This window comes from Eschrichtius robustus, chromosome 21 (assembly GCF_028021215.1).
Source record: "Eschrichtius robustus isolate mEscRob2 chromosome 21, mEscRob2.pri, whole genome shotgun sequence".
NCBI lineage: Eukaryota > Metazoa > Chordata > Mammalia > Artiodactyla > Eschrichtiidae > Eschrichtius > Eschrichtius robustus.
This window is the reverse complement of record NC_090844.1, coordinates 10,682,648-10,706,661: the sequence shown is the minus strand read 5'-3', so window position 1 is coordinate 10,706,661 and position 24,014 is coordinate 10,682,648. Positions and strand designations below refer to the sequence as shown.

General features: G+C 52.1%; 1 protein-coding gene across 1 annotated transcript in view; it reads left to right on the top strand.

Annotated features, from left to right (window-relative positions):
* Window positions 1-4,299: 4,299 nt before the first annotated feature.
* MYOM2 (myomesin 2) overlaps window positions 4,300-24,014 on the top strand; it is a 74,647-nt gene continuing 54,932 nt past the window's right edge. Inside the window, exons 1-10 of the mRNA XM_068531989.1 lie at window positions 4,300-4,406; window positions 5,739-5,897; window positions 9,517-9,679; window positions 9,789-9,946; window positions 11,072-11,164; window positions 17,771-17,859; window positions 17,946-17,996; window positions 18,764-18,928; window positions 21,294-21,455; window positions 23,824-23,965. Of these exons, the coding sequence (XP_068388090.1) occupies window positions 4,300-4,406; window positions 5,739-5,897; window positions 9,517-9,679; window positions 9,789-9,946; window positions 11,072-11,164; window positions 17,771-17,859; window positions 17,946-17,996; window positions 18,764-18,928; window positions 21,294-21,455; window positions 23,824-23,965 (1,289 nt within the window). The remainder of the gene's footprint in view (window positions 4,407-5,738; window positions 5,898-9,516; window positions 9,680-9,788; window positions 9,947-11,071; window positions 11,165-17,770; window positions 17,860-17,945; window positions 17,997-18,763; window positions 18,929-21,293; window positions 21,456-23,823; window positions 23,966-24,014) is intronic.

Sequence of the window (24,014 nt, the reverse complement as noted above, 5' to 3'; positions counted from 1 at the left end):
ATTGAAACGTTTTCACAGATTAAAACCCTTCTTGGTGACATGAGAGATCGGTTCCAAATAGTCCTCGCAGGAAGGGATCAGGACGGAGCCTGTCACGGACGCACAGCCCCCAGTGCTTGAGGGCAGGCTCGCGTTTCATTTCAGTGTCATGATTCCCAAACGTGTCAGGAGCGACAGTGGGTGGGAAGCAGGCCGGTGCCGAGTCAGACGCCGGGATGGAAGTTTGGCTCCGTCACCGGGAACCAGTGACCTGAGGGTTAGTTTCATCACCTGAAGCAGTTTCCTCGTAGGAAAGGTCGAGATTCGAACCAGGACAGAATAAGGGGATGCATCTCAAGTTGTGTAAATTCACTCACGATTGCTGAAAACACCAGAACCTGTGTGTTTGACCAAGGTCGACTCTGCTTCTTTGGTATTTGAGGGTGGTCAGTGGGTGGAGCGGGGTGTTGCCTCCGGTGGTTTTAAACTTGGCCACAGATCCGGGCGCCGCTGGCGCTTGAAGGAATGTCCCTGCTTCCTCCTCTGGCCCCTGTGTTCTCAGCGAAACAAACTGAGACCCGAGAGCTGGGTGGGCGGCAGGGTCAGCGCTGGAATCCAGCCCCCAACGCCCCCTCCATGCGGGACTCACCCCCCAGAACTGTGCTGGGGGCCGCTGTATTTGCTGTCTTTTGAGGCGTCAGCTGGGGGTCGTTTCCCTAAAGAGGAGAAAGTGGAGAGAGCTCTGTGCACACTGCCGCCACGCCCTCCTCTCGGTGGGGTCCCCATAGCACAGCTGGCCACGCCCCTCACGGCCCCAGGCTGAGGGGGGTCGGAGCCCGTGCCTGCAGGGAACTCGCTTCCACGAGGTGTCCTCACCCCTGTCTGCAGGCCCCCAGTGGGGACAGGGACACCCGGGCAGGTTCTGGAATTTTATTTTTTTTTAATTTTATTTATTTATTTTTGGCTGTGCTGGGTCTTCGTTGCTGTGTGCGGGCTTTCTCTAGTTGCGGCGAGTGGGGGCTACTCTTTGTTGCGGTGCATTGGCTTCTCATCGCAGTGGCTTCTCTTGTTGCGGAGCACGGGCTCTAGGTGCGGGGGCTTCAGTAGTTGTGGCGTGTGGGCTCAGTAGTTGTGGCTTGTGGGCTCAGTAGTTGTGGCTCGCGGGCTCAGTAGTTGTGGCTCACGGGCTTAGTTCCTCTGTAGCATGTGGGATCTTCCCGGGCCAGGGCTCGAACCCGTGTCCCCTGCATTGGCAGGCAGACTTTTAACCACTGTGCCACCAGGGAAGTCCCCAGGTTCTGGAATTTGAGGTCCACTGAGCAGAGCCCAAATGGGTGGCCTGGCGTGGGCTTGGGCTGTGTGGTGGCCCTTCCCGTGCACCTGGGCTGGGCTTGAGGCTCATAAAGTCAGTGAGTGCGGGCAGGGGGTCCCATGCATAGAAGGTGGGAGTTTGCTGCCTTCGCTGGTGCAGGTGTCCCTAAGATGTCTCTGTCCTTGAAATGCAATGGCCCCCTGGTCCAGGCTTGGCCGGCGCAGCGCAGGGCAGGTGCTCCAAGTGCGGGTGGGGTGGACGTGGGAGAAGCCTCCTGGCTTGCTGGCCCTCAGCATCATGTCCACTCAGCTAGCAGAGAATCACGTGGGATGAGCCCTGGGTACCGCCGCGGCCCCATGGTGCCCTGGGGGTCGTACCTCCAGCAAGTCCACGGTCAGAGTGAGAGCACGGGAACCACGTGCACTTGACTCCGGCCCTGCGCCCGATCGCCACAAAGTGCCTGCTCCCGGCAGGATGTGTGAGGACTCACCGGCCACTTGAGCTGGCGTCACGTCAGCCCAGGACACGCTGGGTGCTGATTGCACTTGGAGCCCGCAGGTCGCTGGCTGTGAACAGGCAGGGTCCCACCAAGGGGGGGCTCTGAGGGTGCTAGCTGCCACACTCTAAACATGTCGAGATAGCTTATCCTCTCCAGTCACCTAGGCCATTTTTGGACTCTTCCCTCTGCCAAGAAACACAACCGGATCTGAAGGGTAACTCCACACAGATGTAAGTAAACATTGTGATGGGGCAGGACCACTGCTGAAACAGCAGGTGCAGGGGCTGTTCTGGGTTTTTCTGCTGTAGCTGACTTTTCCTCCATGAGTGCAGGGGTGATGGGAGAAGGTCTAGATGAAACTGGCTCCAAGTGGTGACCCGTGTGCCCCAACACATCAATCCAGTGACCTGTCCCCAGCAACAGAGTGTGTGCCTTATGGGCAGAAGCTTTCCTTGAAGAATCACCCTGAGTAACTCATTGGAAAATCCCAGAGATGCAGTCGAGGATATTGTGCAAATACTAAAGTGATAAGTGCGTGTTTTCAGACACCCTGTCCTACCTGCAGAATTCAACTTAACAACAACAAACAACAATAGTGTGCTAGGGCGGCTCCCAGTTTTGGTTGTTTGTTCCTCCCTACCAAGCACGGTGCCAGCACTGTGCAGATTCAGTAGAACCTCCAAGATAGAGAAATGATAGGTCAGCCCAAGGCCACTTAACAGTAGTGCTGGAGTCGGAAGTCGATCCTAGGCCTGTCAGGTGTAAAAACCTGTGCACTTGACCTCAACGTTATGGTACCTCTTTTAAAATGGGGGTGGGATGGAGGGGGTATGTTTTTATTGGGTTCTTTTAGGTGCAACATTCTATTATATATTTATAGTCAAATGTATGCCAACCACAAGACACACGCTGGACCCTCAATGGAGACGTGGTAGTTGGTTGACTAGTTGGTTTTTAGGAGGGAATTTTGAGATGAGTTAGTGTGGAAAAGTATAGAAGACCCCGAAAGAGGAGTCTGGTGGCTTCTGGATGGGCAGGCACTTTTTGTATGTTTTTAGGGAAATCACTTCTCCTCTCTGGCTATCGGGTCCCCTGCTCCACTCGTCCTCCCCCATAGAATAGGGGCTTGGATAATCCTCAAGGATCTTTCCAAGCTCTGTAATTCTGTGATTCTAGGAAATCATAGTCTAAAGGGAACGGATCATGAGACATAGACTTGGAGCAGATTCTATGCTTGTCAGGTTTTCTAACATTTGCTTAGAGGCGTGCACTGCAATGAGGAGTGAGGGTGAGGGCCCTTCTCGGGACAGGACCTGGCGTTTTCTGCCCATTTCCACCCCCGTGTCCCCTGGGGCTGTGCTGTGAGGCCTCCTAAGGATCCTTCTTTAAATCGGGGCAGATTATTCCAATTTCAACACAGATGACAAAAATGGAGCTCGGGTTTGGGGAGTTCTTGTGCCCCTTTATTTGGGAAGTTAATAATCACAGGGGTTTAGGGACATTGTCTGCGTCCCTTTTTAGAGAGAGTCAAGCAGCCCGGTAAGTTGGCATTTTACTTATTTGGGTGAACACATGCAGCAAACGGCCGTCTAATACCTGCGCTGCTTCAGATCCCCACATCCTTGCTGCAGGGTGGGTCTTGAAGACTTCTTGTTTGGGGAGAATTTAGCCAAAGAGCGCTCACTTCCCCGCATCCCCCAGACTTTGGAGCTGGGCTCAGCCCCCAGGCCTGCCCCTCCCAACCAAGCAAGCCGACAAGTAGCCAGTGAGATGGGATTTTAGGGGACTGGGTCTGGAAGGCTTCCTGGAGACCGTTCTGTTCTCAAACCCCCCTTCAGAGCAGGAGACGCTTCGCCTCCTGCGCAGACGCCGAAACCTCCATGCTGCTGCGTGCTTTCCGGAGCGACGTTTCCTGTCTGCTTTTCCCGAGATCCTGAGCCCCAGTGTTTTCCTGCTTCCCACTTTGCCCCTGGGATGCCCTCCGCCCGCCCCACCTCTGCCCATCACCTCCCCAGTCTCTTCTCAAATGTCACCTGCTTCACCCCTGGGCCATGTGCTCCCCCCTTACTTCCCAGCACGTTTTGTGTCTCCTTTGCTCTTATCTCCTCCTCTCTTGTATTCTGTTTGTTTACTTCTCTGACCTGTGCTTTAATTATTTTTATCCTTATCGCTCACATTGCTTTTCACATTGCCTTGAACAAACCTAGGTAGTTTATAGACATTGGGTGAGTTTACAATTAAGGGAAACAAGCGGCTCAATCTTCTAATTTTTGTGGAAGCAAACAAGAAATGAAGTCAGGTCCCAGGGAACTTAATAGGTGTCCAAGATTATTTCCTCTTATAGACTCTTTCTTATATTCTCTTTCCCCACAAGGGTTTTGTTAATTGGAGTTGAGTTTCCTCTTTGGAACAACCTAAAAGGTTAGTGTGAATTGCAGGAGACTGATTACTTTAGAAATTCCAGGACCTCTGCTCTATTTGTTACTCTTTTTTCTAGGTGTCCACAAAGATGTCACTTGTTGCCATGCCCTTCTACCAAAAGAGACACAAAAACTTTGACCAGTCATACCGTAATATTCAAACAAGGTACCTTCTGGATGAATATGCAGCGAAAAAGTAAGTTGTAATTCACTGATGGGGCAGGCCGAGCCTTGATTACGAGCTTTGTCTGACTTTCAAGGCAAGAAGCTTTATCCAGTCCCCTGAAGCCTGGAGATGAACTGGTTTAGCCGGGGAGGTAGGGAGGGCTGTGCTCCCCGATGCCCGTGTCCAGAGCCAGACGGGGAACGTGGCTGACCTGGCTGCACAGCAAACTTTGTGTGGGGCACTGCATGGCATCGTGGCAGGTCCTGGCAGATCCTAGTAGATCCTGGCAGGTCCTGGAAGATTTGGGAGATCCTGGCAGATCCTGGTAGATCCTAGGAGATCCTGGCAGATCTTGGGAGATCCTGGTAGATCCTAGAAGATCTGGCAGATTTTGGCAGGTCCTGGCAGATCCTGGGAGATCCTGGCAAATCCTGTAGATCCCGGCAGGTCCTGGTAGACAGGCTCCGAGCCCCTGGTTTAGCTCATGAGTCATGGACCTTCAGTAATTGCTCCTTGACTTCACTCTTCTTCACATGCCTTTCCAGAACTAGAATCTAAAAGGTCACCAAAAAGCAAGGGCAATGAGAAGGAAACCCATGGGAAAGAATGTCGGTGGGACAGAAGTTAATGGGGGCCAAGTGAAGATCGGATGGAAGCCCATCTCAATGATAATTTTGCTACATTAATAATAACGTAGCAAAAGGTAGATTTTTTGTTCACTGCCTGATAGGCTGGTGTCAAGCCGCAGCCTCATCTGTGAGCTTCTGAGGTTCTGCGTCTGCAGGGGCCAGTGGCACATGCCCTGGCCCCCATGTTTCTGCAGTGTTAATTTAGGAGGTGGACACTGGGCACGGGCTCCGGCCTCAGGTCCACGTCCCCAGCCCCTATATTTAGAACCACCTGTGGTCCTCGTGGTTAGCTGCCATCCTGGTAACAAACAAAGCCAAACATTGTCTGCCCCTCCCAGCAGCCTCAGGGAGCTGCAGATCCCTTAAGAGATATATATATAAAATCATGGCCTCCGGCCAAACGGGCCTGGAAGGCACTGGCTGGCCTGAGGGAGGGGCAGGGGTGGCGGGCAGCTGAGTCTGGGGGCGCGCCCCTGCGGGGGATGGGCCTGTGCAGACGGGCTGGAGGCCACACTTAGGGATGTGTGTGTGTGTGTGTGTGTTCACATGTGCAAGTAAGCGCATACACACAGGGGTGCCTGCAGGCGTGTGCATGTGTGTGTGTCCGCATGTGCAGGTGTGGGTGCCCTGCATTTCGAGGATGGCTTGGGGGCGTGGAAAGGGAGTGATGTTGTTTGTGACGGTGCATTTTTACACTTCTCCACCACATGTGATTTTTCCCATGTTCGCCAAGGCGCGCTTCCACCCAGACGTCTTCCCAGAAATCTGTCACTCAGAAGTCGTCCTCGCAGAGAGGGTCCAGCCAGACGGCACAGGAGGGGACCACCTGCAGGTTGTGTGCCAGGAAGGTGAGCACCGCGCTGGAAGAGGACGAGCAGGAAAGGAGGCACAGGTAACGCCCTGCCCTCTCTGCCCGCCGCCAGGCCAGCCCCGGGCGCCCCGCGCTGCCCCGCGGCCTGGGCAGGGGCTCTGCAGTCAGAGAATGAGGCAGGGGGCATAGCCGAAAGGGGACGTGGACGAACTGGGAAGGGAACACTTGCTGCAGTGAAAGCCACGCGCGACCGTTTTCAGTCGATTCTTATTCTCCACTGTGATCATCTCAGTTCATCCCGACAAGGAAACGACTGGGGCTGGATTTTCTGCATCCTCGTGCAGAAGAGAACCCTGCAGTCCAGAGGACCCACGGCCACTGTCCACACGTCGCAGCTGGATTGGCCTCAGGCCTCTCTCCTCTCCCCCCAAACTCACTCCCTTTCCCCAGAAAGCACGCTGGTCACATTCGGAGGCCTCGAGACCTAAAGGTCTGAGTTGGAGTTTTTGAATTTCCACCACCAGCCTCTTCGGCTATTAAGGAACAGCTGTGAGGCTTGAGACTTGAGTGCGGAATCTTCCAAAGAGAGGCCAGGATTCCAGCCACGTGTCTGTGTGGACACAGAGCTGAAGGGAGGGGGTTCTGTAGACCCTCATGCTTCACATTTCTACAGACTCAGCTCATGGGGAAAATGTCACAGGAATGGGGTGGGTTACTAAGAACGTCGGTTCTAAAATTATTTCCAGATCACAGAGAAACAGGTGGTCAACTGACTTGGATCTTTTCAGAACAGAGCACTTGAGCATCTCATGAATGCTTCATTTCCTATCTGCTCTATTTTTTCCCCCTCACCTTCTCCTCCTACTTATTTCTAGAAAGTTTTCTCTGTATCGCTAAAACACTCAAAACCGGAAGGAAATGAGATTTGGCTCAACATGTTTCAGTCTGAAAGTTGCACTATGACTAAGGAATCTGTTTAGTAAAAATATTGTATAGCTGAAAAGATTAGCCTTTATTTTTAAGAAAATTTGAATCATCTTTTAGATGCCTTATGGGAATTTTGCCCTGAAAATTAATTTTATTGTCAAGTGAAGACTTCTTTTGTAAAAGAATCACTTCAGAATGTGTACATTAAGAAATTGGATTTTTATGTGTTGGATTATTTCAGAAAGGGTTCTCCTATGCTTAAGGTTTTGGCCCAGGGAGTGAGAAGACCAGAGCTTTATAATTTTATTTTAATTGGTTATACCTTGGTGTGATCTTATCCCATAAAGTTCCTATTCCTCAGTTTCCTGGGGTGAAATAAATGGGGAAAGTAAGCTTGTATTAATTTGAACAGTCAGGGAGTGGGTTACCATGATTGATGTGGTCTCGGCAAAAATGACTTTTGTGACAATCCTGGCTGTTGGAAATCTTCCTAAAACACATGAAGCTACTCTTGCAATATCAAATCTGACTCAAGAATGTATTTTGATTCTTGATGACTGATTATAATGTTACTGTGTCCCTGGTGCTCAGGGTAAATGTCAGTCCCTCTGGACAAGTGCAGTGGATATAGGTCAGGGCTGTGTCAGCTCTCCACGGAGCCCAGCACCCATGCTTTGGGATTCTGCATTTTAGGACCCTCACAGTATTTTATTCTCACAACCCATGTGCATATCTCCCATGTGAAAGATCTTATTGAAATTAGGTCTTTCCTCCTTTAAAAGTAAATCTAAGTAATTGGAGGTTTTGGTGAGCTGGGCCGGAGTTAATGGAGATTTTATTGCAACCCCTGCTCTGTCCCTGCCATTCGAGGGAGCCCGGTGTAGTGTGATTTGAGGAGTTCGATGAATTCCAGTCCTTTTTATGATAATTCACTACTCTTGCTGGCCTTAGGCGTTACTGAAAGTACATATTTATTCCTTACCTCCTGTGGCAGATATGAGTTTAACCTACAGGACAAATGGGTCCTTGGAGAGAGATGAAGTTATGGGTTCATCAGTTTGAGTTAAGCTATGTCTTCATGTAAAATAAATACCAACGAGGCATTGGCGTGCCCTGAAGGGTCTGGAAATGTCCTCCTGGAAGATACAGCAGATTAGAAATGTCCCTTTGATGCCTCTACTTCTGTCCTGTGAAAAGTGGGCCTCCCTGCGTTATGCAGCTGTCCGAGGGGCTTGTCTTTAGGGCAAATGCACGATGAGTGACATCATTCTGCGCAAGGGGGCAGTGTCACAGTCACCCCATCACAGACTAGCAGGGGTGCCTTCTCAATGTCCCAGATCACAGTATTTGGGGCTGGGCCGGCCAGGGGGAGCAATTCTAGTTCTGATATTTATTATAAAACATTTGGGGCTGGCGGTGCTATTGACAAGTGCAATTCACAAAGACATTTTAAACGAGGTCCAGGTGGGACATCTGATCCTTTATAAGCTCATCAGGACAGTTTGCGGCACGAATAGAGATTTGCCTTTGCTGACGCTGTCATTTAGTGGGATTCACTGCAGACAAGAAGGCTCGGTTCCTGCGAGCCCTCTTAGCAAGGCGCTCGCTGTTTCTCCCACAGGGACCTACAAAGTCATTTCTGTGCGTGTGGCTCCATGAGTGAAGGGGAGCCGGGCACTTGGGATTAGGGTGATGTGACAGGTGTGCACCTGTGTCTAAAAACCTAGACGCTTGTTCTCCTCCGTGGAGAATCACCATGAGCAGAGGGTGTGGGGAAAGGCCGGAGGGGCGAGGAGATGACCTCTAAGCAGCGAGGAGATCGTGGTGTGTGTCCGGGGACGGGACGCAGGCGGGTGTGGGCTGGGCTGGGCTGGTCGGAAGTGAAGACGAGGCTGAGTCAACACTCGCTCGGGGTTTAGCTTTTATTATAGTTCCTATCTCCACGGTTCTGCTTGAAGAAGCTGCAGAGTTTCCTGAAACTCTGTGTTCGATCTCCAGCTTCCCGGACACCTGACACCAGGCCTGCGATTTGCGCTGTGTCTGGAGAAGCGAGGACTGGTAGTGAGGGCTGCGGTGGGGCGGGAGGGCCCTGGGCGGGGTGGCGGGAGCTGCCCGGGTTCTAGGACGGCCTTCCCCACACGGCTGGGCCACGCAGAGCAGAAAGTCCTCCAGTCTGACACCCCACCTTTATAAGCCACGTCCGCCTGGTCCCCGCCTCCCCGGCTGCACACTTGATGCTGCCGTTTTCCCTTCCCGGGCAGCCCAGGGAACAGCAAGCCTCTGGCTCTGCTGGGGCCTCGGGAACGCAGTGGTGAAGGAGGGGATGGGGCCGGGGAGGGGTGACAGGGTGGCCTGACGCACTGCTGGGCCTGGCAGTGCCAGGATGTAACCTGTGGAACCCACAGAGGTGGCCCTCGGGTCAGAAGGAAGGTGCCCCTCATTTCTCTGCCCCGACAGATTAAGAAGCTGCTGACTGTATCCTTTTAATTTTTCTAGGATACAGACTTATTTCTTAATTTGAATCTATTAGTTCAGAAGGCTTTACTTCAGTCTTAAATTCACTCAGAAATGGCAGCCTCCCAGGAAAACGAGTGGGTCCTGTGTGTCGCCGTGAAGAGGAGAGCTTGCAAAAGAAGCAGAAGTAGCTTCTCTCCCACCTTCTCCTTGAGCCCACGTAGGAAGTCCCCGCGGACCGCATGTCTGGTCCCAGGCCCTCAGTGGCCACACGCCCTTTGCACGTGTCCCGAGAATTCTGTGGCTTCTTGGCTCCTAGGTACCAGTCACTGGTGGCTTCCTATGCGGAGGCCAAGCGGGAGCGTTTCCTCGGTGAGCTGGCCCAGCTGGAGGAGGAGGTGCACCTGGCCCGCACCCATGCCCAGGACAAGCTGGAGAGATACGCCCTGCAGCACGCGGACAGACACGGCCTGCAGCACGCGGTAGGGGCGGGCGGGTGCCCGTGCAGCCGTGTAGTCGGCACGATGCTCGCGGGCCTGGTGGCGGGGGCCTCGCGCCCCTGGCCCCCTGACGCGCTGCTCCCCGGGACAGGTGGACGACAGGCTGGCCTGGGAGAGGCACTTCCTTGAGGAGCAGCTGAGCAGAGCCCCCAGGATCCTGGTGCCGCTCCGGTCGCACACCATCTGGGAGCAGATGTCTGTCAAGCTGTGCTTCACCGTGCAGGGCTTCCCAACCCCCGTGGTGCAGTGGTGAGTGGGGGCACCTCCCAGGGGCGGAGGCCCCGCTGCTCTTCCTGTGAAGGATCTGCAGCCGCTGGCTCACCTGAGCGGATGGAGAAGATCCACCTGCAGGGAGCGTGCGGCACCTACTCCAGGGACCAATTCTCTTGAAACTCACCAGGAAGTGCGTGCGTGGAAACACACGGAGGGGCCCCTGGAAATCCTAGGCAGGCGTTTTCATTTTAGTGCAATTGACCCAAATGATTTTCCAGAGGACTTTTATTGAAAACCAGGTTCCCGGAAATGACCTGTGTTTACCTGCAGCTCTGCTTTTACTCATGTAAGTGGAGACCCTAAACTCCAAGGCTCTGGAACCACAGTGAGAGGGTTCCTCGAGCCTTGTGATGCTGAAAATTAAATAAGCCCCACCGACACTTTCAGTTTCAACGTATGTTGCTAAAACTAACTTGTATATTCATTTATTTTCCCACTTGCTGGTACTGAGTCCCCAGGGTCTGTCGCTGGCCACAACACCGTGCTTTCACGTGCGTCCTGGGTTAGGGCTGTCGGCAGCAGAGCAGAAAAGTAGTGCCTCCGCCCTCTGGCTGCTCACGAGGCGGGCCGGGGAGGCTGAGAGCCTCCCACCCTTGCCCTAGGGGGAGCCGTGGCCCTGCTGTCCTGGGGGGACCCCGAGGCCAGCCTCCTCTAGGCAGGGTCCAGAGCAGTTGGGTCTCTCCACGTGCACTCCGGCTACACTGCGGCCTCCCTCCAGAGGCTGGACCAGGGCCTAAGCAACACTGGTTACGTTTTTCCTTGGAATGTTGTATCCAGAGTTCCTAACAAGTTCCAGGGGACCTTTGGCCCACGCTGTGTCCCATGCAGGTTGAGGGCTGCCCAGGTAGTCTGAGTCCTGCAAGAGCCACCTCCCCTTAAACAGCCGAGAGTGGGCTCTGGACCTTTCCCGTAGCTGCTCCCGCTCTGCCCACCGCCTATGATCTGAGTGGTGAATCAGGCAGAAGCAGAGCGAAAACGTGCCGTGTGTGTGTGTGCGCGCGTGCCCGCGAGGGGCAGCAGGGGATGGGAAATAGGAAGGTGGGGACATGTGCAAAACAGCCAGTCGGCCTTTAAGCTCAGACAAGTGTTTCCCTCTTTTAGGTATAAAGACGGCAGCTTGATCTGCCAGGCAGAGGAGCCAGGAAAATACAGGATTGAGAGCAAGTACGGGGTGCACACACTGGAGATCAACAGGTAAGGGCTTGGTGGGCACGGCCGTGCCCCAGCACCTGCCCCGGTGATCAACCTCCCAAACACAGAAGCGGAGGTCAACTCACACCACATCTGAATTCTGCGTGACGTTCCTGGTGTTTCTGAGTTAAATATTGGTGGTAGAGGCTTCCCTTTGTTTCCTTGGGGTCAGGCCAGAGGGATGTGGATTCAGTGGTTGGTTCTGCGGGGCTCCTGTTCTGGGAACGAAAGGAGAAAATGGCCTAAGGAAGGACGGCAGTGCCAGGTGTGAGGGCCACGGGGAAACACAGACACCCGCACACCTGCTCAGCGGCCGGGCTGCATCTCCTGCAGGTTTGGGCAACAGTTCCTAAGCTCAGCTCCTCAAGGAAATATGACCTTTATTTTCTTCTCATAGCAAATTGAAAACATGCAGTAAATACAGATAACGAAAAGAAGGTAAAGTTCATCCGTATTTCCAACATCCAGGGTCGGTATTTTGGTGTACTTACAGCACTGCTGGTTTCCCTTACACAACACACATGTAGAACCGTACGAGCATGCTTTGATTTTTTTTTTTTTTTAACAAAAGTGAGATTCCGCTGTTCATTTACTCTCTGCTTTTCTGTATACACAGCTTTTATTTTTTACAAAAAGATCATAACATTATGCAGATGAATTAGGACAGAGGCTAACAGGTTACAGTTAAGATTTGTGTCGAGTCATAACCTTGTTTCTCTAGGTAAATTTGAGGCTGTTTAGAAAAGCTGGAGGCCCTGGCCCCATGGGCCCCACTGGCACTGTTTATTGAGAACCTACTATGTGCCCCACACAGTCTAGGAACTTGTGTTAAAGCGACCAAAACCTCGATTCCTGACTTGGAGGTCCAGAACATGGCGGCAAGCCTTAAGTGTAATAAAAAGGGAATCTTACGGTAGATCAGGGTGATGACGCTGGATGCAGGGGTCAGGGCATATGGCCTGGGGCTGGGGCGGGTGTGGTGTTAAAGGGGGGCCAGGCAGACCTTAGAGGAGAAGACGTCTAAGGGGATGGAGGAGGGGACAGAGGCGTGGGGGAGAGGCTCCGGGAAGGAGCGTCAGGACCCCAGGGCTGTAGCAGCCCTGGTGGGAGTCATAGGACAGAAGGGTAGAGATCTCACCAGCACCGTGAAGATCACCCCCGACCCTGTAACCGTCACAAGGCTGTTACTGGGGGCAAAGGGGAAGTGAAAGATCTGACTTACGTTTCCAGAGGGTCACTGACTGCGAACGGATAGCAGGGCAGACTTGGACAGCTTGGCCGAAATTCCAGAAAGATGGTGGGGCTTGGACCAACGTGGACGAGGTGGAGCCGGTGAGGTGGGCGGGGACCGATTTTGAAGTTAGAGCTGTAGGATTTGCTGATGGATCGGATGTGGGTGTCAGTGAAAAAGAGGGGTCGGAATCAGCCCCGGGGTTGGGGGCTCCTGCGTCAGCTGGGGTGCGGAAGGCTGAGAGTGGGCGGGGTCTAGGCATCCCACTTTCCTTCAGTTTCCAAAATTTCCAGAAATTTCCACAGGCAGTAAGCCATACTATCTAGAAAGAGAAACTTTGCTTCATTTTGAAGAGTATTTTTATTTGGTGGTGGGGGGGGTTGACTCTTTTCTAACCTGGGGTGCCCTAGCAACTGGTTTGTTTTCAAGCTGAATTTCAGTCATCGTTTTGAAAAGAGAAACGAATTCCCTTTCTCAAGTATGAAAAAGTCCTGTTCACACTATGTTGGCAGCTTTTAAATTTGTACTGGGAATAAGAGAAGCTTTGAACCAGGTGAACTAAATCAGTGAGGCCCCAGTATATCCAGGTGTCCTCAGATATATTACTTGGAGTTTGCCTCAGCTTGCAAATAGTTAAGGAATTTGGGACAAGGAAATTCCTGAGACTAACTTTTCTCTCAGTATTCTTACCCACATTGGGACATTTTTAACAGATGAAATGTAAATAGTCTTCAGAAAAAGAGCCAGGGGGAAGCCCACAAATTACAGCTGACCTCAGCTGTTCATTCCAGACTGCTGAGTTACCATCATCTGATCTGTGGTCGGTTAAGTGGTGAGGAACGTGCTGGCTCCTTTTCTCCCCTGGCTGGGGAATGAGCTCTTCTTCTGTTACAAGAGTGACATTTATTCCTATGAATATTCTTTGGCCACTGTCGCCGAATTCTTGAAGTGCCGAAAAGAAAGCTTAGTTCCCTTTGGTACTGTTTGAATTTAAGCTGTAATTGATATGATTTTATATGCTCATAAGATTTTCTCTTGGGACTCATAGGGTGAGTTCTATTTCTTCAAAGAATTTTCATGCTGCTCTCGTGTTTTTATAAAGGTGTTTAGAACATCTTATCTTGTGTTTTATTCTAACCTCACCTCTCCGTACTCCCCACTCCTCGCAGGGTGACTCCAGGGCTAACCTCTTCTTGCACTTTATTTTTAGACTTTGATATTCAAATTACTTTTAATTAAATTGTAAATCCCGTGTCAACACCGCTTAGAGTTTGAGTACATGGGGCCTGACTACCCAAGAGAAATTCATGTGCCACTTAAACGTTTGCCTGCCCCTCTTTAAAATAGATGAAGTATTATTAGTTTCTTCCCTGGAGTGGTTTTGGGGGCACTTCAGATTGAGACTTTGGGCTGCAAAAGTGCCCCATGGAAGTTTGTAAAAATTGAGACCAAAGGATACCACCTCTGTCTATTCTGGGATGCTGTCCAAACAGAAAATAAACCCCTTTGCCCCTTAATCTCGCTTGCAATTTCTGACAGCATGAAGTAGAGGCTCGAAATAGACTCTGTGGGCTGGCAAAGTGCTTCTCCTAGTGTGTCCTCGGGAAGGAGAGGAAGACTGGGGGGCCCTTGGGCTGTGGTCAGGCATGTGGGTCTCCAACTGACCTGTGAACAGAATTTTAAGTTGGGCACCATCTCCTCCGAATCTGCAAAGTCCTGCCTGCCCGGTCCCTTGCTGTCCCGCTGTCCCCTCTGTCCGGTGCCCCCAGGCGCCATGCTTCCTGCAGCCCACCCCCTGCAAGAGCAGCCAACAAATATATATGAGCCCTCCCCCAAAACACGCACATGTGTTTATTTATAATCTATATCTGTTCTACTGTATTTTATAGAATATAAAACATTTACAAAAGAGATGTGCAAAAAGAACGAGACAAAAGTAAGCATGACCAGAAGTCCTAACTCTCGCCTGCATACTCCCTCAGCCGGGTGCGCCCTGCCTGGGGTCTGTGGCAGTAAATCAGTGGGTCCGGATATTTTTAGGGGGCATGGGCTTCTTTACAAATCAGGTGACCCCGTGGAGCCTCTCTTCTGGATAGGTGCACGTGAGCAGGTGTGCACCTAGATCCTGCCTCCAAGGCACCTTTTCCCCAGCCTGGTCCCTCCTGCTAAGGACCAAGTGCTAACTGGTTACTTGACCGGCTGTCAGCGCTGGAGTGTTAGGTACGTCTGCCTCCGGGGTCCTAATTCTGTGAGTCAACTGAAGAGCAGCTCAGACTCCGGCGGGAGACGCTGCTGTCCAGGTGGGCTTGGTGCCTGGGGCTCCTTCTTTGCGTCACAAGCCTCCTTCTTGGGTTCCTCCAGCTGTTCTCAGCTGGGAAACGATGGAGAGCAAGTCACTGCAGTTCTCAAAACGCTTAGAAATCCGTGCTGTTTCATTGGAATGTAAAGGCAAAGGAGAGGACCTTCTCCGGGGAGGGAAAGGGAACCTTTTTTGAACTTCAGTCCAAGGATTCAGCTAATACATTTCAATTAATAATCTACACAGTTCATACAGTACTATACAGCTGCAAAGTATTTTCAAATGCATTGTTTTATTTAATCGTCCGTGTCCCCCAAGTAAAGTGTAGGTATTCAATAAACGTATTTGAGAAGTTTTAAATACGTACTATTTATTTGTTAAAAATTCAGTAGATGAGACTTATCAGGCTGGCCTGATGAGGGCACAGATCTGAAATCAGAACTTGTGGCTGATGATTGCAGTCTTGTAATAGTCTCAGCAGACATAATTTTGCCCCGGATTTTATTCTGATTGTACAATATTGAAGAAAAGTCCTGATTCACAGCGATTAGTAGTCGCAAATGGGAACATTAAGTTTGACCTTGAAATCTCAGAATGTAATTCAGTTAAGCAGGGAAGGTGTGAGCAGCTCTGCCTGAGGGCCATCAGGGCACAAACAAGTCAAGCGCAGCACAGAGCTGTCTCTGGGCTTCAGTGAGTGGCCAGTACGTGGTGTGTCAAGGGCGTGTTTCTGCTGTTGTTTTAAAAACTGCTGAAATTCATATTGAAGAAGAAATTGATAGCACATTTGGGAGATTTGGTTTGAAAACTCTGGGACACAGTTTGGAGACTACCGATACGAAGTCACGTCCAGAAAGGCTTTTGAGGGAGGTATTGAGGAAGATGAAAACAGGTTTATTGTGACCGATGGACACACTCTGAGTGACGTCTGTACACGGTCTTCTCGAGCCCTTGTTGTGGTTCAGGCACCAGTAACCTCCTCGCTCAGCAGTGGGTAGGGACGCTGACCAGCTGGGCCCGGGGACAGTCTTGGTTCAGGTCCAGCGGGGGGGGGGGGCACTTCCTGTGCTGGGCTGCCCCGTCTCTCGGCTCTGTGTGGGGTGTCTGTTTTTGCCTTACAGCTCCTACTTCTGAGTCTGTGTCCCAGTCCCATCCCAGCCTCCAGGTCAGGGGATTTGATGCGGCAGTCTGTACAGGAGCCTTTGCCTCTCCACCCCCACCATCGTTCTGGCTCCCGACTCCCCAGCCCATGCCCGTGGGCGGCCCAACCCTCCGGTCTGCGGGGCGGGTGAGTCCCGCTAGTGGGGAGGGATCTTTGTAGAGCGAGGTGTAGGGCTAATCCCAGAAGAATACTTCCTGTTTGAAGAATGCGTTTATGAAAATACAGTGGTTTCATTGTTTAGAAGAAATAACCCAAGGGCAAGGTTAAAAAAAATCCAAGCGATGCCTAAGGTTATGGAAGAGAAGAAATTCTCCACTCATCCCTAGACCCCCAGCCCTAGCCGTGTTCCCAGAGGGAGCTGCTGTGGCCTGTTTGTTGGGCGGGTGTGTGTGTGTGTGTGTGTGTGTGTGTGTGTGTGTGCGCGCGCGCATGCGCGCGCAGCGTGTGTGTAGATCAGCAGAGAACATGAATGGCCAGTGATGGGGAAAGCATCCGTGTTATGCTTACGGGATTTTTACGTGTTGTACCGTCACTCTTATTCTGCCCCTGGCGATACGCTGTACCCGCACGGCAAAGGAATGCGATGCGTTCAGGCTAGAACTGCAGCTTTGTTGAGGGGCCTTGAGGTTGGCCTGTATCCCTCCAAGGTGAGCCTGAACGTAATGCACTGGTTTGAACATCTGCGGTAGCGGCTCTCTCTCCCTTGGGCAGCGGCAGGTACAGGAGGCCAGATGGGATTGCCGGGCGCAGTGGAACTGGATTAGAACCTCGTGGGGGCAGGGACGGGGCTCTTCCCAGGCAGCGTGGGTCCCTGAAATGTTCTCTCTCGTTTCTTGGAGACACTGTGTATTTTTTGGTCAAAGAAACTATTTTCAGCTCCAAGTGGAATAGAAAATACAATAAAATGACGAAGGACTCCCAAAGAACGGGTTTATCTCTGGGTCAGTGGATGCTTAAAGCATCTAAACATGAGGCCTGAGTAAGCTTTTTCTGTGTTTTTGTCACTATGCCTGTGAGGCCCATGCTTGGAGAGATGGCAGAAGGACCAGAAAGCTGCAGAGTCCAGAGTTTCGTGGACCTTGTTTACCCAACTTCTTAAAGGCTCTACTTTCTCTCCAAGTTAATAGGGTAATAGCACTGTCTTGCTGGGCACTTGAGACTTTTATACAAAGTAGCCAACGAAAAGTAACTAGCAGAGAGTCAGTTGAGTAAGAGCCCTCACGTCAAGTTTTGGGGGGAAGCTGGTGGGAAGACAGTTCATAGCCAGAAAATAAGCTTCGGCTTCCGTGAGATGGACGTGGGGAGCTGGAGGAGCCCCACCCCTGAGAAACTGGGCTCTGCGGTCCCTGGGCCATTGTCCTTCCCAGGGGTGGACACGCGTCCCTCGCGACGCTCCGGGCCCGGAGGCCTCAGGTGGGTCCAGTCCAGGCACCTTCGTTACACCCACGAGTGGGTGCTTCCTGTCTGGGCGATTAAACTGCTTTGGGGGTCTGCGCAGGGAACCCCTGGTGGGGAGGGAGGTGGGGTTGATTCTCCTGGAGGTTGAGGCCATTGGAGCTGCCCATTGACAAGATAAAACCACGGATGCTGCAGGTAGAAAAACAGAACCAGAGGGAATACAAGCTTCTCTTTGAGGGTGCAGTTCAGCATCTTTGGAAGTGCTAGTACATTTTCTTCCCCCGCAAAGCCAAAGCCAAGGCATCGTACGGGATCAGACGTCACCCGTGTCTGTAGTGAATACCTCGTTCTGAGGGCAGAGCTGGCATTGTTCTCAAACAAATCACTCACGAACCAGGGGTCCGGGTCACACGAGCTGTTGTCGAGGAAGGCTGTGCTCGAGTTCGGGTCACTGACTCTCAGAGAACAGCCCGGCCCGACAGCACGTTCAGGACGCTGTCTTGCTTTTTTCCCTCCAAGGGCGGACTTTGACGATACTGCGACCTACTCGGCGGTGGCAACAAACGTGCACGGACAGGCGTCCACCAATGCGGCGGTGGTGGTGAGAAGTGAGTCTGCCGTCTTGCGGGGATGGGGCTCTGTCTCCCCACCTTCTGTCCTCTTTCTCCGCCGTGATCGCCTGACTGTCTTGCAGGATTCCGAGGTGACGAGGAACCGTTCTATTCTGTGGGGCTCCCGATCAGTTGTAAGTTGATTATTTTCCTTCTTTGCACAGAAAAATGTGTAGTGACATAGCATATCATTAAAAAATATTTTCTAAGCATCAAATCTCTTTTCAAAGTGTATTGCAAAAGGCCCTTTCTCCTGGCTGGTGTCGGTGTGCTGACCGTCGCTGCCATGGCTTCAGGGGCTCACACATCTTGGGGCTGATGCAGGATTTAAACCCTTTACACTTTGCACGTGGCTCAGAGCACACACCCCCTGCTCACTCTGCCTTCCATCCTCCTTCGGCACAAATGACCAGATTCCACTCCACGCTGGTTTTCTGATGCTTCAGAAGTGGCCAAGTCAGCTCGGGCACCGTAACAAACACCACACTTGGGTCTTGAACATCAGACCGTTACTTCCCTCAGTTCTGGAGGCTGGAGGTCTGAGGTCGAGGTGCCCACCAAGGAGGGGAGACCGCGCGTCCCAGCTAGCAGGTGTGGGACGCCATGTCCTCACGGAGAGCTGAGAGAAAGGGCTCTGGTCTCGTCCTCTTCTTACAAGGGCACTGACCCCATCCCAGGCCCCGCCTCCAGGACCTCATCCAGCCCAATCACCCGAAGGCGCCCTCAATATCTTCACACCGCGGGGCGGGGCTTCGACCTGAGAACGGAGGGGGGCGGGGGGGTGGGGAACACAGGCGTTCAGGCCACAGCGCAGCCCATGGGGAAGTGAGCGCAGGGGGTGGTGAGGAGCCCGCTTTGCCCAGCCGGCCCACCGCGTGACCGCGTCCTCTGCCCCGCGCAGTGCCCCTGTCCTCCGTGATCCCGTACACGCACTTCGACGTCCAGTTTCTGGAGAAATTCGGCGTCACCTTCCGGACGGAAGGAGAGACGCTGGCTCTCAAGTGCACGCTGCTGGTGACGCCGGAACTGAAGCGGGTGCAGCCGCAGGCCCAGTGGTACCGGGACGGTGAGTGTCGCGGCCTCCTGCACGCTCTGCGCCCACGCCCGCCGTGCTTGGGCTCGGACCCCGGCCTCACTGGGGTGATGGTGAGTTTTGAGCCTTAGTGTTGACCTGGCGCTTTCTCCACCGCCGCGACAGCTGCGGGCGGCAAAGCAGGCGAGCCTGGGGACAGCTTGGACCCGCGTTGACCTTGAACTTCCCCGGGAATGGGGTTAACAGGGAGGCCCGGAGGTAGATGAGTCATTGGGGGTTGTTATAGCTCCATAAAGAGGGTCTCCATGTGATTAGGAGGAGTGAGCGGGGTGTCTGTTTCTTTATGTTTTTCCTCTGCTGAAACAGTAGCTACCATTTATTAGAGCTTATTGCGTCCGGACTCTATTCTGAGTGTGATAACTCACTTGATTTTCATCAGGTCTTTGGGAGGGAAGTGTTGTCAACCCCCTCATAAGTGGGCAGCGGAGACAAGGAACTTCCTCGCCCTCCCCCCGACCTCCGGGAAGTGGCAGGGCTGGGACCCCCCATTCCCGGGGCCCTGCCCACTGCTCCCGCCAGCCAGCGTGGGCTGCCCTGTGCGGCCGTGTGTGTGTGTGTGTGTGGTGTGTGTGTGGTGTGTGTGTGTGTGTGTGGTGTGTGTGTGGTGTCTGTGTGTGTGTGGTGTGTGTGATGTGTGTGTGTGTATGTGGTGTGTGTGTGTAGTGTGTGTGATGTGTGTGTGTTGTGTGTGGGATGTGTGTGGGGTGTGTGTGGTGTATGTGGTGTGTGTGTGGTATGTGGTGTGTGTGGGGTGTGCGTGTGTGGTGTATGTGGTGTGTGGTGTGTGTGTGGTGTGTGTGTGTGGGGTGTGTGGTGTGTGTGTGTGGTGTGTGTGATGTGTGTGTGTATGTGGTGTGTGGTGTGTGTGTGTACTGTGTGTGATGTGTGTGTGTGTGGTGTGTGTGTGTATGTGGTGTGTGTATGTGGTGTGTGTGTGTGGTGTGTGTGTATGTGGTGTGTGTGTGTGGTGTGTGTGGGGTGTGTGTGTGGTGTATGTGGTGTGTGTGATGTGTGTGTGTGTGGTGTGGTGTATGTGGTGTGTGTGGGTAGACTGTGGAAGGAAACTTCATCTCTGGCTGCTGCTTCTAAAGGGAGCTTGTTCCCTATGGATTCAGTCACAGAACATTCTGCCTGTGTTTATTCAGGGCCTAACACAATGCAAAATAGCACAAAGAATCATATGCCATTCCTGCCCATAAGGTATTTATAATCTAGTTGGGGAAAATACACAAAATGGTAAAGCAGAGTCTCTGTAAAGTGTAAGGAATGTCCCAGAACAGGCTGTGATAATTTGCCAAACGCATGGCACTGGCCCCGCGCACTGTCAAAGTTAGCCAAGAAAGCAGGTTTGCGGTGATGATGGAGGGCTTTATGGAAAGGAAAAATAGGCTGTTGACAGATGAGAAGGCTCTGAGCTGGCAGAGGGGGAGGGGGACCCCTGGGCCCAAGCGCAGAGGAGAGGAACAGGTACGCGTCCCAGGTGCAGAGGAGACGCCTGTGACCTTGCAATCCCCGGAGTCCGCTGTTGGGATCCGAGGGCACTGGGCCTGTGCTCTTCGGTTGGAATAGGATGGTTGTGTCTGATCTTCATGGTCCAGGAGGGAGAGAGGAAGGGAGAGAGCCTCTTTGTGGTGGCAAAGGAGATTAATTTACCCTTTGCAATTCTAATTTAAGATTTAAGAGCTAAGTTCTAAGATTCTAATTTACCCTTTCTGGAAATGAAATGGATTCTAGGAGAGTTCTCCTAATATTCCCAGAGGATGTTGGCATGGATCTTAGAAAGTGTTCCCGTGACTAGGAAGTGCCCGGGATTCTGGGGACCCGCAGTTTCATAGTCTTGGCCGATTCGAATGGAACAGGCAGGTTCAAGGCTGCACCTGACAGACTGTCCTCTTGCACTTTCCAGTTATGGATGTTGCCAAATCAGTAGGTGAAAAATAATTTCTCATTATTTTATTTTGTGTCTCCTTGATATCCAGTGTTGAATATTTTTCGTCACTTACCTTTCTTCTCCCGAAATTTGCTTCTTTAGTTTCGTTGCCTTTTGACTGTGGTTTGTTGACACTTTATTATTAATTTCTAAGGAACGCTGGTGGGGGACTTCCTGGTGTCAGCGTCTGGGTTAAGTGCGTTTCGAAGCCGCAGCAGGGCCCCTTGCAGACGAGTCCCGCCTTTCATACTCCGAGTGCTGACCTCTGTCCTGTCCCACGTGTCCCGGTCCCCCCAGCCCCATGTGTGTGTTTGTGCTCTGGGTCAGGCTGGCGGGCACCTCTGTCCTCCGCGTGTGCACCGGGTCCCTGCATGTCCCTGAAGCCCGTCTCCCTTGACCATCTTCCAGACGTGCTGCTGAAGGAGTCCCAGTGGACAAAGATGTTCTTCGGGGGAGGCCAGGCCTCGCTGTCCTTCAGCCACCTCAACAAGGATGACGAGGGTCTCTACACCCTGAGGATCGTGTCCAGGGGAGGGGTCCACGACCACAGCGCCTTCCTGTTTGTCCGAGGTGCGCAGGCTACGGGTGGGGTGGGACGGGGCCCAGGTGGAGCCCAAGGCAGCTCCCCGGAGATGGCCTGACCGCCAGGAGGTGTTTCCTGGGCGTGTCCCGATCACATCCATGACATAAGCAGGTGTCACTGGGGATGGAGCAGAGGCGGAGCTTTGTGTCCCTGTCACGATAAATTGCTGGAATTCGTAGGATGACTCCTAGGAGTGAACAGCCCTGAACTGCTGATTCTGGAAGAAATCCACGCAGGGAGTGGGGTCTGGAGTGGAAGGGCCCGTTCCCGGGCCGCCTGGGCCTCCCTCCCCTCCTCCCCCGCTTAGGCCTTGTGACAGGGACAGGGCCATGGCAGGAAGGACCAACACTGTCATGACCACTGACTTCAGTCACATGTGTGTTTAAGACAGTAACCACGGGGGCCACACCTCCGGAGCGTTTACACCAGGAGACACGCGTGTTGTCATGTTTCATCCTCCCAGCAGCCCATGAGAGCCTTGTCCGTCCCACTCATGGAAAGGAAAACAAAGCTCGTGATATACCAGGCACAGCGGTCGATGTTGTATATATACGTGTATTTATTTATCTTTATGTATATGTATAACATAGATATTTATATATTATCTATAAATGCCTATCATATATAGGCTTGTAGGTGTATATATTCCTACGTGTATAGATGTATATGTCACATATACATTTATGTACATTTTATATATAAAAATGGATAAAGGGATATATAAAATGGATAAAATTATATATAATATGTATTATATATATGTATATGTGTATACATACATACAGGTGTATATATGTGTATGTATATGTGTACACACACACATACATATTCACATATGTATATATAATCTAAAATTCTTACAGCAGTTTTGGAAGAAAATATTCTCTCTTTCTCCAGTGAAGGTGTGGAGCGCAGAGTCCTGGACCCTTCTCTAGGAAGCAGGAGCTGGGCCCCTGCGAACCCCTGGCCCTGTGTGCGGGGCAGTGCCCCCGCCCCCCCAGCTGAGCCCTTACCCTGCACCGGCCCTGGCTCATGCAGCGGCCTCGGGCATAGAGGCCCCTCCTGGCCGAGGCCCGGCTGGCCCCTTCCCGGGACACCAGTCTCTTCTGGGTGGCCGGCGGCTGTTTTCCTGACCGGGACCCCCCTCTTCCTCTCCCCGCGGTCCTGGCCACTCTGCCCTCCATTCCCCACCCCCGCCTTACCTGCCCTGTTCTCCGTGTCTCCTGCACCTGTATGCCCACCTCGGGCTCCAGGTTATATGTGCCTGGAATAACACTGTCAGCATATTATTTTTTCCAAACCATTTCAGTTAGATCCATGCATGATGGAAGGACTGTACCATCAGGGAATATTTTAACTTAAAAAAAAAGTGCCAGCAAGCACACCCACCCACCCACCAGACAGCATAAACCTGTAAGGCTGGGGTTTTAGACACGTCCACAAAGTTTTACCATTTTTATTCGGTTGGCATTAAAACGTGCCTTCCATTCTCTGTGCATGCCTTCTAGCAAGATGTTTTGCCCCATGAAAGCGCAATAAATGCAGTAGCTGAAATTGCCTTGCTTGTGCAGCCAACAGGAAGAAAATAATGCACGTATGGGGAGTTTAAGTGTTCTGACAACTTTCTGAGGACTTTGAATATGAGAGACAATATTTGGCTTGGTGTGAAGAAATCCTTAGCTTTTAATACGCTGAGGAGATGGGAACAAGAAAGTGTACAATGCTTACACTGCTAAGAAGGTCCAACTGCCCTAGGTCCTGAATAAATACACATTTTACATAAGGAAATTAAATGTGCAGTGTGTTAACTTTCTAAATAGCTCTGTTGGCCTTCAGTGCCGCCGTAATTAACATTTGAAAACAAACGTAATTGCATGATCATAATTGGCTGTGGAAGGGATGCATGCGTACGGACCCAAAGTGTGCTCACGACTTGCAGGGGAAAAAAATCTAAGTCCTCAGACCTTCTGAGGACTCTGAAACACACAAGTGTCTAAGGTACTGTCTCTCAAAAGGCCTCATTGTTATTATCGTTTCATCGGTCGGTTTTGGACGACATGACATTATGTGATGACATGCCAACAGTAGAAGGCGAACTTCAACTTGGATTCGTTTACGGAAAATCACAGACTGAGTGTGTCATAGAGGACAGAGTGTTTCGAGTTTAAAGACTCATCAGTACGTGCATGTCTCTCGTCACCAATCCATCAAGGGCATGAGGATGAAGCAGGGGCAGAGCAAGCAGATAGCTCGCTGAGTTTGAAGAAGTTGTCAGCCGGCCTCAGCTGTCCACCCCCCCCACCCCCCGCACCCAGGACCCTGATCACGTGACTTCCCTCTCCTCTCCCACCCCAGACGCTGACCCCCTGGTCACGGGGGCCCCTGGCGCGCCCATGGACCTGCAGTGCCACGATGTAAACCGGGACTATGTCATCGTAACTTGGAAGCCACCCAACACGACCAAGGAGAGCCCGGTCATCGGCTACTTCATTGATCGGTGAGTGTCCACTGATTCCTCTGGGGGTGGAAATGTTCCTCAAAAGAGT